The 16,858-nt window shown below is 31.4% G+C and overlaps 1 protein-coding gene across 2 annotated transcripts in view; it reads left to right on the forward strand.

Moving 5' to 3' along the window:
- LOC116776565 (uncharacterized) overlaps positions 1–16,858 on the forward strand; it is a 103,386-nt gene that overhangs the window by 80,014 nt on the left and 6,514 nt on the right. For both annotated transcript variants that reach the window (XM_061525607.1, XM_061525608.1), the window contains exons 3-8: positions 13,248–13,395; positions 13,685–13,752; positions 14,926–15,073; positions 15,330–15,442; positions 16,415–16,529; positions 16,717–16,841. In XM_061525607.1, the coding sequence (XP_061381591.1) occupies positions 13,248–13,395; positions 13,685–13,752; positions 14,926–15,073; positions 15,330–15,442; positions 16,415–16,529; positions 16,717–16,841 (717 nt within the window). The remainder of the gene's footprint in view (positions 1–13,247; positions 13,396–13,684; positions 13,753–14,925; positions 15,074–15,329; positions 15,443–16,414; positions 16,530–16,716; positions 16,842–16,858) is intronic.

Genomic DNA, 16,858 nt, shown 5'->3' on the forward strand with positions numbered 1-16,858 from the left:
CGAATATAACACAATCTAAAGATTTAAACACACTTCTAAAATCTACTAACGACTAAACTATCACACCAACGCGCGTTACGAACGAAAAAGAGACCTGATGTCCTCTGACAACTGCTTATATGTCGTTTGAGTCTCTCCTACCCTCTCATATTCCTACATTGATTCTCTCCTACCCTCTCATATTCCTACAATATATATAATGCATTCTCTTTCAACTAACGTTACATAAGTAAGAATAATTTTTGGTCGTCCTAAAACACACAAAAAAATAATAAAAAAAGGGTAAAAATAGTTATACACGTGAATTTATATTAAATTTGTAAACTAATAATAGTTTTCCTGTAAGAAATAATGTTATAATAATTAGGTGTCATTGAACGTAATGACGATAGGTAGGAGTGTATAGACATATCAAGAGACTTAACAACTTTTAGGGTTCCGTACCAAAAGGTTCGAATGTTAACCCATTATTGCGACAGCTGTACTTCCGTATCAGGCTGTATATCATAAACCGTGATTTTAATACAGATAAAATTTTCACATGCAGCGTTTTACATGGCAACAGAAACAAACGACTAAAATGTGGTGAAATAAATATTTTAGTACGATTCTTTTAATAGAGATATTATATACATTAAATTCTTCGAAATATATCATCAAAAATTTATCAAACGTAGTCATAGATTACAATTAAACATTTTGAACCGTAACTCATACGGCTGTAAGCCGGTTCCATAACATGGGTGTGTGTTTATGGGTCGCGTGGATATTTCCATCCCATGGGTTTCTGTTACACGGACATTCCATTTAAGCCATGATATGTCGTCCCCGGAGCCTGCAGAGCTGTGAAAAATAAAGCCTTATCTGTTTCGTTGTATTTTTATCACACTACAACCTCATTGCCCCGGATTTGCTGCTCTTTTCGTTATACGAATATGTATTTATTTTAACTATCTGAATAGTTTAAAGGATTTGTATCATATAATTATTTTGTCACGGACATTTATCCAAGCGATCAGGTAAGTGCTCTGGTTAGGACACGATGGCTCAATTGGACAGGTAGGTGGGACACGACATCAGGAAAGTAGCAAGTTCGAATCCAGCCCGTGTAATAATTTTTTTTTGTATATTATCTAATTTTAATTGATTTAAATAGGCAATAAAATCATTAATTAATAATAATATTTAATTATATATTAGATTTTAATTAGTTCTCGTAATTTTTAAAGGACTAATAAGCGGTACTAAGTTAATTTTATTTCAGTAATCTTCATTAATCAGATCAGATCAAGCAGATAGAAACTAATTTTCATTTAAATAACAATTTTCTTTTAAAAGACAAGATTGCTGTAAAGTAACCGAAACGTCGGGTGTATGTATATTTTTTTTTTATAATAAAACACGCGTAGTAATCCGAAAAATATTAGTTACATTTAAACGGATTCGAGATTTATTGAAAATATACTACCATCGCGTGACCAACAAACGAGCCCTCATGCAGGCATATGTAAAATTTAATTACTATACATTGATTTTTACGTCTCCAGTTAATAGTTATCTCTGAAAATTTTCGGTTAACTACAGGCGCGGCGCCAACATCACTTAAATCTGGTTTTAGTGAATGCACTGTTCGTCGTATGAAAATATGATCATAGATTTGTATGCAATTCATAAATAATAAAGATCGTATATTTGTGTAACCCTTAATATAACTGTTACAATAATTCAATATATTTTTTTTTATGCAAACACACACACGCCCACGCACACAAGCACACACGCACACGCAAACCCACACGTCACGTCAGTAATATTTTTCGTTGCAACGTATGTGTGTGTTTTGCTTCACATCTTGTTGTTTTTTTTTTTTTTAATTTTCTTGTAATTTTTAATTTCTTTTAAATATAAAATACACATAATCTATTTATATAATACGTGCCTATTAAATGTAGTGACCTAAATAGTGATTTAATGTGTGCAAGCGTGATTTGTTTTTGTGCTTTGCAACCTTAACTTAACCGTAGGTCCTTCACGTGTCTAAAAACTAATTGTATACCACTTTTTCCAAGTAGGTAAAGTTTGTATTAGTAAGATAGGGTATATTTTCGAACCACAACTATCCGGATACGTGGATATCATTTCCAGAATAAAAATAACCTTAGAAAATTCTCAGTAACGGGGTAACTTGACGTAACTTCGCATTGCGACTCCCTACGTCAATATCTACGTTGATGTATCACGTAAAGCTAACGTTGTCTGATGAATTTATAGGGATACGAATGTTTCGTTATTTATAGCTTCATATCTATCCAGAATCTGTCGGATAATGTTTTATACACACATAGCATATGTATGTCCGTCCGTTACTTAAAATTTATTATATAAAAATATGACTGCATGTGTTTGTTATATGCGTACTGTTTTACCGTTATGGATGTACCGATTTTGATGGGATTATCAATGATTTTGCACTAATATTGAAATGAAAAATCGATGAGTTAGTGACAAATAGTTAAATTTCATGAAAATAATGGAATCTATTGAATAAAAAATATTTTTATTTTTATTGGTTACCAAATTTTCTATTTAAAGAAAGCTGTGTTTTCTTATTTCTTTTTTATTCTACATTTCGGTTACAGTTCTGTAGCTGTGATTACTAGCAGACGAGATGAAATAGTCTTAAATACACACACACATAGATATATATATACACACACACACATATATGTATATATATATGTGTGTGTGTGTGTTGTACATCCCGCAACGTTATTATATGCCACATGAATATCATTTCTTTACTGTAAGTTTGTATACAAACGGTCCGTTTGTTCGCAGCCAATCACTTAACGGTGCGTGATGACGATCAGAACACATTTAACACGACGAACGAGTCTTGATACTTGGTTGAATCATATATTTTTTTATCTTAATTTTATACACCTATAGAATTCCTTCTGATAATAATAGATTAATATTACTGATTATCGTAACTGTTTACATACAATTAACATTCTTTTTTCGGGTACATTATATATATATATATATATATATATATATATCGGGTACATTATATATATATATATATATATATATATATATGTAAACACAAATACGTTTTTCCGTATGTATGTATGTATGTATGTTATATGTCTTAGATTACTTTACACAGTATATCAATTAGTTTCTGTATAATATAATATGCACATACACACATTCAAGTATCAATATCTCCGGTCACGTCACAGTCATCGACAAATCGTTCTGTCTTGCGATTTCGGTCACTTCCGCTTCCTACATCCGCTTTTCCCAAATATTAGCTTTCATTGTAACAGAAGCTTGCAACACTACGGATGGATTTATATAATGAATTGTCAAAGATAGTTATTTCTTTATTCCTTCTACAACACTTGTTTTAGTTATGCATACAATAAAATAAAATTATAGTCAGTAGGTAGTAGGTACATATTAAAATATCTAGAGACTAATTATATGTAAAGTAGAATATAAACAGACTGATAAAATGTATTTAATAAATGTACGTGAAATGTGAAAATCAAGAACAATTTGAGTATCATATAAGTTGCAAATTAATTGTATGCTGGTCTCAGTGTCGATTCATATCAAATCATTAATGTATACATTAATGATTTGTTGTTATATATATATATTGTATTGTATTGTAAGTCTGTCTGTGTACAGATCGTTATCACGGGCCGATCAGTTTTAGTTCGCTATGAATATTTATAGTTGTCCCTTCCGGTAGACATTTTGTTATTAATCCTACTATGGGAGCGCTTTGATGCAATATTTTCAATATATATATAAATATATATATATTTAATTATTTTTGCCGTAAAGGTTCAACTGGTCAAACGAATGAGTGATATTTATTGGTCGATGTTCTTTGAAAATGCATAATCAATATTGATAGACTTTTAAATCGTAAATCGTTTAAATTATATTAAAGAAGTATATTTATATTTAAAACATAACTGAATTTCTTTGAGAATTACATATAACAAAACATATATATATATATATACAATACAAATAGTATATCCGAAATATATTAGTTTCATTTAAATGAATAAAACTCGGGAAAGTCTTAGATCTCATTACATATCTGTTAAGCCACATATACTCAGCCTATCTATGAACAATGTTGAATATAAAATTATCAGAGTTTTACGTGTACATGTCAGAATTTTAAATCGGTATGATCTTTAGGGCAATTGGACGATTCAATCAACACTAGTGTACCACTCGTGTGCCGGACGTCAGTGTCGGCGAACTAATCCGTATGTCACTTGACTTTTACCATCAGTTTGATCGTGTGCGAATCATTTGTGTCACTCGTCGATCACTATGAGTTTCACGTATTTTATTTAGTATTAGGATTATGTTATATAAGAATAATAATCATCTAGTCTTTCATCGATTTAAGGATTTATGTTTTAGACTTTGTACGTACGTTTGTGTTTTTTTTTAATCGTAAACTCCCCCTTATGTTGTAATATATTAATAAAATAATTTTATATATTATGTAATGTTATAATTAACTTCAAATGAGACTTTACAATTAGATATGAAATTTGTAATTTTAATTTATGAAAAACATATAAACGAATTAATATTATGGAAGTAAAAAAATAGCGACGTCGTAAAAACGCTCCTTTTTTAATAGCCGTAGAAATAAATTAGCATGAAATAAGTCCACTAAACAAATATACATCAAGTCCGATGAGAAGATAGCGAAGCGCCTGCCATTTTGGATTTAGCAAAATTTTATAACACCCGATAAGGAAATGGCGGGAAGCCAAAAACGCTGTCTAATATATAGCGTCCAGTGAAAGGTTTTTATATAACATTTTAATTCTAAATACTTAAAAAGATAAACGCCGTTACGATCCTTTACGAGGATATTTCTTTACAAATAAAAAATAATATGAAGGCTGTCTCGTTTAAAATGATATTGCTAGTAACAAAAAATTATTAGTTTTTTTTTTTATTCTCTGTTGATATTTTAATGGTAATTTTCGACAATCCGAATACAATTGAGTCGTATGTCGTATTCTTTTATTATTTAGTTAATTAAACAGAAAGTAGTATCAAAATCGGTTCAGACGATCCGAATGTCCTCAGCAAACGTAGAAGAAGTCGGAGAATAAATTAAAAATGCCTGACTTGATACGTTGGTTTCAGAAGAAACAAAATTTTACAAAATTTAATAGAAATCTGTGTGCATTCATTGATACATAGCCATTATACTGTCGACCGTGATCGGCTTCATCGAAATATCATAGTCCAAAAATGCCTTATATCAAAGGAAAAGTACTGATGCTCTATCGCTGCTGGGCCGATTTTATCTAACCAGAAACCAAAAGACCGCATCGGAATAGGTCGACTACTTTAAGTTACGATGCCACAAACAGACACACAAAGACACAAGGACATCGATTTTAAAATTACAACATAACTCTTTGCGTAGGGAATAAAAAAATATATTTATAAATCTCAAACAAATAATTGAATTCGTGTAACGTATGATAAGATTGTTTTTATCTAAAAATAACTTAAAATTATGAATAGATTTATATATATAAACTTTGATATATTTCATAGAATTGTCAAATTCTAGCCCACACGGTTCAGTGACAGGGAGTTATTGGATAAGCTGAATAACATTAAATTATAGAAAAATAAATTACATGGTCCTTGAAAATCATTAATATATATATATAAAGATAATATGTCAGTATGTATTTTATTTAAATAATACACAATTTAACTACATAAAGCGTAAACCTTTTATTATTTAAAAAAATCCCATGAAATGAGTCAAAATCTCATCGAGACACTGAAAAAAAATACAGCATACTTATATTAATAAAATCCGTTAATATTATAATAATATAAATACATTAGTGCGTCTGTCTGTCGATAAATTTTGTGAGGTAGAACGCAATTACCTCGGGCATTTATTGAGACATTATTAGCTGTCTCTGAGCAGGGCTCAAGCGAAAAACGTCTCCAGCGCACCTGGGACCTCGCAGATAGAGAGGTTTTGATACTTGTAAATTTATTATACTGAATTAATGAGATAATATATCTTTATGTATGTTTTAAATTAATTTAATAAACGTATAGAGATGAAGAGAAATTAAAGATTTCGTTGTAAGAAAATTACGTTTGTGTGTCGTGAAATCTTCGAAGATTTATATTTAAATAATATATATATATATATATACATATTATTACAATAAAAATATTAAAAAATTCGTCTATTTTAAAGGTCTTACAACAAAACTTGCAAGGTTACTATGTATTATAATATTAAAATCGTACTATCGGATATTCAAAACGCCTATCAAGCAGTGCCGTTAAAAGCGGTCGCATTACTTATTCTATAAAAACATATATTTTTTTTTAATCAACTTTACTTTTAACTGTGTAGTTTAAAGTATCAAGATCACAGTAAAACAACCCAGGTGTACTCGTAACTCGGGTCCGTGGATTGTAAGAACAATTCATAAAGTGGTCTTGTAATAGAATATTTCACATAAACATCGCTTTAGTTAGATTTAGTACGTTAAGGGGTGCTTTTTATTGCTAATTATATCATCCGGGTTTGCTCGCATTTAACGTCTTAAGATGTTATTCGTTATACATACTAATTTTGATCTAGTGACCTATCTATCTATCTATCTATCTTTACATTTTTTATATGTATAGTATTTCATATTATATAAATCTATGAGATAAATAATTTTACTAGTGTAATAGAATATTTGGTAAAATTTTGTTTAGATGCAAGTATTAAATACGCCATAATATTAATTGTGTTGTAACATAAAGTGTATTTGTAATCGGCATGTATGGAAAAATAATATTTCTTAAGAGAAAAACAAAAGTTGATGAAATATATTTTAAATTTTCAAATCTCACTGGAATAGTTACTATACTGCTCTGAATTAGCTCAACGGGTTTTAAGGCATTTTAAATATACGCATATATCATAATAATCAATCTATCATCATATATTTTTCAAATAATAAAATAGACGGGAGCGGTCTAGCTCAAATGTTATCTTTTCTGCAAAAAAAAAATAAGTTTAATATTCAATTTTTGTTTTGTTAAAAATATGAAGTCAACATCAACACGAGCAGGATCTGAACCCGGAATCTCCGGAGTGTCGCGTTCCAGTGACTTTGCCAACTAAGCCGTCGTGTCCGTAGTCGAGTGCATTAAGCTTTATGTATATTTAACCGTCACATCTTTAAGGTGGCGCCATCTATGAGGATTTCTTACGAAACTCCTAATCACTGTTTTCTAATAAGATTTTCGCGAGTATTCATTTAAATAAAACTAATATTTTCGGTTGTACTTCACGGTATTCTATTATTTTAAACTACATCATCCCGAAGTTCTGGTTTCTTAGCAGCGACCGTGATTACGGTGAGAATTTTTAACTGTTCCAATTCAGAAGGGACACCGTGAAGAAGCTGCTATATAAAATTAGTCTACTTACGTAACTAACATTATAGCAATGTTTCATTTCTATATGGAATATAATAGAATCTTATTTGTAACCTTATTCAATATTAGTTAGCTCTAGATCGCTAATTTTAATTATGTTTCTATTGCTTCGTCCAAATTATCAATTCTATAGTCCGAGTACACGAAGTCACGGACAGAAACTAGTATTATAAGTCCGAAATTTTAGTATGAGATATTTGTTCGTACTTTAGAGTTGGCAACAAAAATTAAATATTTGCCAAATAATTTGTAGATCATCTTAGTTATTTCTTTGATATGAAACTACATATGACGTGAAATTTGAACCAATAGTTATCTTAATTAAATATGTATAGAAAGTACTTTATGTTAATAGATTTAAAGTATTTTTCGAAATTGATTTGCAAGATTTCACACAAGAAATCTACCCATACATACACACACACATGCTACCCACACACACACACACACACACACACACACATGTATAATATATAAACTAAAAAACTAAAATGTCATTGACATTCTACCCATGCATACATACACACACACACACACACATATATGTATATATATATATATATATATATATATTAATTTTCTTAATATAAGACGTCATTGATATGTGAGAAATCTTTATATTTACGAATCTTTCAACAACTAATTCAACATGTTGATTGTACCAAGAACCCCTCCAGCATCAGATTGAAGTCACGTGGGAGACTATTATTCAATTGATTCTGTCAAATACAATTCCTCATCAATTGACTATCTGAATGATATGATACATGCTCTGTAACGCGGCTCTGTCCGTTACAGATGATTTAATGAGGAACATATCTCATTCAGTCATTAATTTCAATAAAATGTATACCAAAAAAAATTTATTCAAATATAATTAGAGCATTTTGTGGGTTATATACTTATATATATAATAAGTCTCAAACTAAATCATCATCTATCTATCTATGTATCTATATCTATCGTAAAAAATCAACAATACGATATCCACTAAATGTGATTTTAATGTGTATAAAAATTACTTGAAATTCTCACACTATGAACAATATTATCGAAAATTCCTAACTAACAATAAACGCTTTTATGACAATACAAATATATATGTATATATACATATCACTTCGATATTATCTGTCATTAAACATACATCAAAGTTATCGTGTAACAAACAAACGTACGTACAATAGATTGTTATAGATAACACACGCTATAAACACAATCGGTTAATGATAAAATTGTATTACCCAGCGCTGTCTAAAGGAAGGTAGAGACAATATAACAGACTAACCAGCTTAGAAAAGGTTTGATGTGTGTTTGCTTGTATGTACGTTGGTATGTTTCCGATTATCCAAAAACTTTGGATGGTTTTTCGATTCTAGGCTTTTTGTGTTTCTGTCTCAGTCAGTAGTAAGGTTTGACTCTTGTATATATATATATATATTAACTCAATCTGCCACTACCCTACATGGATTTTTCCGCACCAACGCTATTTGCATCGTGCCAAGACTACCTACCTCAATAAATATTTACAATGTGAATCTTAGTGTAAATTGAGCATTATTTTATTTTATACAAAGCCTAAAAAATTTCTTAAATTGTACGATTATTAAATAATATTCACCATATTGTCTCTTTCCCCTCAAATTTACAAAGTGTCATTGAACCCTCGTTACAAAAGACCGTACAATTATGATATTTTTTATGGACTTTGCCTTAATGTCGTGTGAATAAAACACTTGCTATTGGAATAATTATAGCTTTTTAATATTTATTTATAAACGAACAATTATAATAGTAATAAATGATATGAAAGTAGGTATATATATTAAATTCATACAACGGAACGTATACGGGTTTAAAGTAGACATAGTCAATTTTTACAATGAATATTATTATTGTTTTGTTCAGCAAAAAAAAAAAACAAAAGTATTTTGTTATAGAATGAATCAAAATATAAAACTGCAAAGGAGTAAACAGGTTCGCGCCAAACTCTCCGGGACGTAATGACGTAAACAAGCCGCCATATTGGCCGTTGGTAACCACGATATTGATTTTAAACGGAATTTTGTTTATCGAAAATTTAAAATTTTAAACAAATTTATTTAAAATATGTATTTTATTTAATTTTTACATAACTTAAGTATTTTTAAATATCAGCCATATTTGTGGGTTTACGAAATTTTTGACAGTAATTGAAGAGATTTCTTTAAAATCAAAGCTTTCGAAAATTTGACATGTATGTTTTTTTTTTTAAAACGGTTTTAAACTTAACCTTTTTTTTATCTTTTCATAAAATTGTATTGCTTCTATCTGTTATTTGTTTATTTCCTTTATGTACATATTTACATAATCTTAGGTCAATTCAATTTGTATATAAATAAAATTATTATTTACATTATCGATAAAGTATTTTTTTCTTTCTAATACAAACACATACATACATGATATAAATCAATATATAAAAAACCTTTTACTTTAATAGTTATGTTTTTTTTTTATTAAATAAAGTTGGTGTAAGTATCATCACATATTCTAGGTCTCTTAACCAAAAGACCACAATTTAATACATGTTTAATATTACTTAAGAGAAACTATTAAATACATATTAATAACAATATCATTATGATGTAATTATTCACGTGAATAGAAATCTATAAAAATCTGAACAGATTTCGTTCATTAATAAATAATAACAACAACAAAACAACAGTATAATGGGACAGTCTCGTTATGAACAAAAAGCTTGGTCCCCCTATCATAATGGACCGCTGACGAAAACATCCCCGAGTGTTTTGGGGCATTACACTCTATTAATTATTTAATATATTTTTTTCTGTTTTCTTAGTTTTAAATTACTTCTATTGTTATATAACGATAAATTTTAATTTTAAATTTTTACTCATAGTGTTATGAATGGTTACAGCGAATAATAAATCGTTAAAATCACGTATGATAAATATTTTTCATAAAACAATGGACAAAAATTTACAACATTCAATACATTTTTACTGCAAAACATCTCAGTATGAGACTTTAAGATCGTACCCAATGTTCACGTCTGTTTAAATGTACTCGAAAAATTTACTCGATTTAATGTAGACCTAATATTAAGACCTCAATATAAAGATCTGAAAATATGCACCTCGTAACCCCATTATATACTAAACTGACCTGTTAGTGTCACTGAATATATTTTGTTCTGTGTCACGTGCTTGTACGAGGTGCAGATCTGATAAGATCCTCAAAATGAACCAGCCTCATTAGGGATTCAGAAAATGAAACCCCGTAGCATATTCTACACGCGTTTAGGATGTGTTTATGTAACACTGAAATATCCAGCTGATGTTGTAAATGCGAAAGTATGTGTGGATGTGTGTATGTTTGTAGCGCTTGTTCGCAGAAACTAGTTTATGAGTTTTGATTGAATTTTACATTAATGTAGTTCAGATATCAGAATAAGACATGGGCTGTAATTTATAACGAAGTTTCGAGTATTTACTTCTATATCAAGGCTTAATAGTTGTTTTTTTTTATTTTTACCTTTTTTTTCGAATCTAATTCCGGAAACCCCTGCTTACGAAATTGCGAGAAAAATATATATATTTATATCTGATAATAAATTTAACATCATTTTTAATATAAATAATATTTTTAACCTGAAAACTAACTTGTATTCGTTCTGCCAATATCTATTGAATACCTTTAAACTATCCGTGTAGAGCTTACGATGATAACTCACAGTAACATAATAGTAATTAATTGAAATGTTATTACCACACAGAACAAATTACATATTTATTTACGTATAGAAAATAATATATTCTTCGTATAAATTTGATTACTCCTAATGCGTCATTACTGCATACAGCCGTCCAAGTTGGGGATGAAATTAGAAGAGGCTTTGATGAGTGCAAAATTTTATTATATGTTATATTATACGGAATTACGACCCATTATGAGAACTTACTACAAAGAATATTATGTTACTATTACCTATGTTGACCGACAACGAAAAATGAGGGTCTGGATTCGTTTGTACGTCCTGATGTTTGGGTTTTATACGTACCTAACTATTTTAATATAATTTTTGTTGAAAAAACCACAAAATTTGCTATTAATAGAAATTATTACTGTAGAAGACTGTGAGGTTTTAAAAGGACTTAACATTATTTATAACACGTAACTGAATCTCTTCATTTTGAAGTTGGTTAATTTTTCATAAGACTATAAATTATACATCAATCAACTTTAAAATTATTTAAATTAGCTCTCTGTTTTCACTTCTTTGAAACGGCTGGGCCGATTTTAAAGGGGCTACAATTATTATATAGACGATGTTATAAGAGAAACTTGAGCTTACTAAATAATATTGACGAATAAGTCAATAAAAATGAGGGTAGGATAAAATATACCACACGCCAGATGTCAAGTACCTAGCATACCTAATACCTACTTAGGGCCCTAGGCAACCTAAGTATATACGGAACACCTGGCCCTAAAACAATACAGCGAGTTTACGATCCATTGAAGACAAACGCACACACGTCAGCATTCATATACTGTACTAGCTCAGCACGTGACTGGGTCCGTTCCAAATAACTTTTTTTAATTAATAAATGACTGAAGGAAATATAACCTAAGCTAGCCCTTATTACATGATCTGTCTTCAAGTGAAAGTATCCTTAAATCGGGCTCAGCAGTTCCAGAGATTGTTTCGAACAAACAGACATGCAGATTAGAATTGAAAAAAAATATTCCTATATACAGTATAGATATCTATATATATACGTTTAGTGAAAAGCAGTTATTTTATAACATATTACGAACAAACACACATCAATATTTTTTCTATGAACTAAGTTACTAAAGTAATCGTTAGTTTTTGTTTTAAATATATTTTTGTATGTCAAATACATAATTCAATGTCAGTTTTCGTAATCGCATCAATTTTACTCCTTCTTGTGTATTTATATATTGTACTACTTTGAAAACTTACTTTACTCATTAAAAAGTACTATTAAAGTACTATATTATATTAGCTGACATAAAAATACCTTCCGGATTTTTATTGTCAAACCATTAGAGAACGAAAAAAAAATATATACATTAGTTACTTAGTTTTAAAATTATTTAGAAAATTATTTGTTATCAGTGTATCAATAATTATTGTTATTAAATCAAATCAAGCTCTCGACCAATCACCGCGTCCCAGTTTTCTTGTATCAAGTAACTTTTGACCGTAACAAGTGGGTTAGAACGGAGCGCTACCCGCGCTAGGTCACCCGTATGCACAGCCATTAAAACCTTAAGCAATACTTGAAGTGCTTCGCTTTGTACGGGAAAACTCTATAGGAATAAAGAGTATAACACACACACACACACACACACACACACACACACACACACACACATGTTCTAATATAAAACTCTTTATATATTATTATGTCTGTGAAAGCTAAGATTAAGAGGAACATTAATAAGAGTACTGCTGTCAACGTTCGCGCCATTTCCGTTCATTCCTTTTTTAAAATTCGAATCACTGAATTTTTTTTTTCCTTTTTTTTTTCTTTTATTAATCCATTCATTTATTATAAAAATAAGGTTATATACAAATGATAATTCACAAACCGTACCAAATGGTAGAGGTTCCGCAAAATAATCTTCGGTTAAATAGTATATTTGTTAAATTTGACCCTATATTATTACAGGCGGCGGTTGCACATTCCCCCCCGAGTGGACTGGCAGCTGGTTCCAGTCCGGCGTCCCTGGTCTGATTTCTATCAACTCCACTCACATCCAGTCTAGAGGAGAGTGCTCGGAGACCGAGTCTTACGACAAGTTCCTTCTATACGATAGGTACATTTTAACACGTAAAGTTTACCCTACTATTGTTGTTTTATCAACTATTAAAAGTTTCTTGTAACTAAAGATTTTTTCTAGTGAAATTTAATGTTTATTTAACAACCTTTGTTGAATACATCATCGTTATATCTCTGGATATTTTAACTGTTACCCAGAGTTTATGACATTTAAGTGACCTTTGAGAGAAAGCAAAACTGATCGCTTTATTTACTTTGTGTTCTGAGTTTCGTAATTATTAAAATTGAATAATTTTAAAGTACATATATATAATGCTTTGTTTAAGGAGCTTCAATTGCTACAAATGCATGGTGATCCACGAGAAACACAAATATGTCCTGCAATATAAAGAGAGTAAGTTTTAAAGTTTTTAATACCTACGTTATATATAATGTGATATTACTTTTCAATCTAAACACGTATTATAGTTAATATATTTGCTTTTTTTTTAATAGTTTAAGAAATCGGTTTGACAACAGTCTGTGTCCTGTCACGCCATACGTTCTTAGACGCCTTGCAAAACTTGTATACTATCTGTAAACACTGCAACTGTCTGATGCCTGTCTTAATCAACCTAAACATAAATAAATGAATAAAAAAGGCTTTTTTTAAATCACAATATTTTGTAAAAGCTTTAAAAAAATATACATTTTATTGAACTGGAATAAATATTTGCTATAAAATTTGTTTTTTTGTTTTTTCATATAAACATTAATTTGTCAGGAATATCAAAAGCTCGCTACTTTGGTGACGGTTTTTCCCTTTATTAATAAGAGCCAATTAACTATAGAGCCGTCGTACAGCGAGCCAGCCAGCTATCAATCATGGAACGTCAATTACTGAAGCATCACATCAAACTGTAGTTGTCGACTGTATTTTAATCATTTAAAATTAATGTATCACACCTGCAGGTTTAAATTAAAAATTTGTTATTTCAATTTTTATTTTTTTTTTGTCTAATAAGTCAAGTTATTTATATGAAACTAATATTTTTCGGATAAACTACGTGTATTTTATTATTTTAAACTACCTACATACTCCCGACGTGTAGGTTACTTTTCAGCAACCGTGATCACGGCCAGACGAGACGTCACAAGTGACCTTAACGTCGGTAGTATGTAGTTTTTTACATAAATTACGCACGCGTTGTATATCCGAATAATATTAGTTTCATTTAAATGAATAAAACTCGCAAAAGTCTCAGATCACATTAAGTCATTTTTTTTTTTGTTATAAATAAAATGTTTATAAAATATGATTTCAATAGTCAACATAATACATCGATCCTTGAACATCACTCAATGTGCGTATTGTCGCTTAAGGTCAAAAATAAAGCCATTTACATACTACTATTGAAGTTGAATATCGGCCGTTCAAGTGTCAAAAGATTCGGCGAAAAAAAGCGTTGACATTGGCGTTATATTCCAAGGTTCCAGTGCGAATGAAGCCTTAGCATAACAAGGAATTGTAATCAAATTTAGTAAATGCACTTATACAATGGAGTGAGTGAAATTTTCCCGTTTTCAGCATTCTGCAGTCCAAAGAACACCCTGTCGACCATATGCGAGGAGATAAGTGGTGATGCTCCACTGTACTCGATGTTCAGGAAGGAGCCGAGGCCGGAGCCGCAGCCCTGCCCCTTCCACCCCGCGCCCTTCACTTTCACGTACAGCAGGTCAGGACTTACCCCAACAACTATTGTTACCCTAATTTGTTTTGTCAAGATAATATTTCCCCCTATTTAATTCTTTTCACTGTAGCCGTTAGTGTTTTAGATTATCGATAAGAAATATGTCCAAGTAATGAAAAAAATTGGATTAGTTTAGGTTATTTTCAGCATATTTTTTATTTACTATTTAATAGATACGTTGTTGTACAGGAACTTATGTCTTTAAAATCTATTTAAAAAACTAGATTCGTTTTTTTTTCAGGGGTTTAGGCGACTGTGTCTACCCTCCGTCGAGGGCTGAGTCCTGTACGGACGATTCGAGGCTTCTGTTGCGATATATGGCCTGCCCGGATGTACCCGGGACCGAGAGCAATGGTGGGTAACTTTGATCGTAGAGTTTACCCCAAAATTAAAACTGTTTTATATGATGATTGAAAAATAATTTTCAAAGTAATTATTTTATACATGTCTTAAGTTACAGCGTTGTATGATGTAAATTTAATTTTTTGTAAACGTATTTCTAATGTAAATTTTATGTAGGAAAGAAATATATTTTAACCCGACAGCTGAGAACTTGTTCAAACCGATCCAAAGAAAGCATAATTGCGGTTAACTTGTAGGTTAATTAAATTTACACCTACTAAAAATCACCATAACTTATCCTAGCTAAATTAAATTACCACCAGGTTTCTACACAACGGTTTATTTTTTCTTTGTCTCTTACCGCCCCCTTTTAGGCCAGCAGCGCCCACAAGATGGCGTTGTCGCCCACTTTGGGAGAGGCTGACATATAGTGTTCTCTCTCCCTCTTTCGTCGTGTCGTGTCGGGTAGCTCTTGCTGCCTCAGCCTCGAGGCCGCTCGATTCTGAGCCAAGTGGATATTGGATCCTTTCCTGTCACCTCCTCAACTTCATGCGTCACTCGCATGACCATACGTCCTCTACTTCTCTTCCCCTCCCCACGGCCAGTGGCCAGGCCATATCAGAAAACTTTGTTCGTCTTACCGTCACAAATCGTGGCAACCGGAATCGATCGAAAGGGGGAGAACGCAGGCCAAACGAAACCTATTTTAGTTCCGTTTCAATATACTAACAGTTCCGTCCATGATGGCCGAAGCGAATACGCCAGCAGCACATCTTGACGGCGTCTATCCCGCGACGACCAACAGGATCCAGGTTTAAAAAGGTCGAGCACCTGAATATCCGCACCGCCCTGATCTCTCTTCTGCGGTCAACGACCCTGTTCCTCCAAATCTCGACTTTCATCACCGCCCTTGTGTCCATAGCGTTAACAAAGTAATTTATTTTAAGTTGTATTAATATTTTATTTAAAAAAATTCCGTAACAGTCGAGGAGCTGGTGTGCCTGGCGACTTGGAAGGAAGGTTCGACCAGGTACCTCGTGGGTCAGATATCGCAGGTCCAGAGAAGAAACTCGATAGCATCAGACGAGGACACGTACAGGTGTGCTATATATTGTTGCTCTGTCTCAACTAATTCACCTCAACTTTACATGGATATGACTATTGCCATAAAAAATAATACATACATACCTACTTTTTTTTGTTAGCCTCCTTCATTTATACAATTCGAGTGTTTTTTTGTGTTAACGCGTAGTTATCTATAGATATAGTTGTCGCTCTGTCTATAGATGCTTCATCTACAAGGGCCAACACGGTGAAAAAAGCACGTACATTATAGCGCAGTCGGGCGACGCGACTTGCAACGGACTGTCCTCGCCGACTGACGGGAGTCGGACCATGAAACTCACGACCAGTGAGTGCTTTACATGT

This window comes from Danaus plexippus, chromosome 30 (genome assembly GCF_018135715.1).
Source record: "Danaus plexippus chromosome 30, MEX_DaPlex, whole genome shotgun sequence".
NCBI classification, from domain to species: domain Eukaryota; kingdom Metazoa; phylum Arthropoda; class Insecta; order Lepidoptera; family Nymphalidae; genus Danaus; species Danaus plexippus.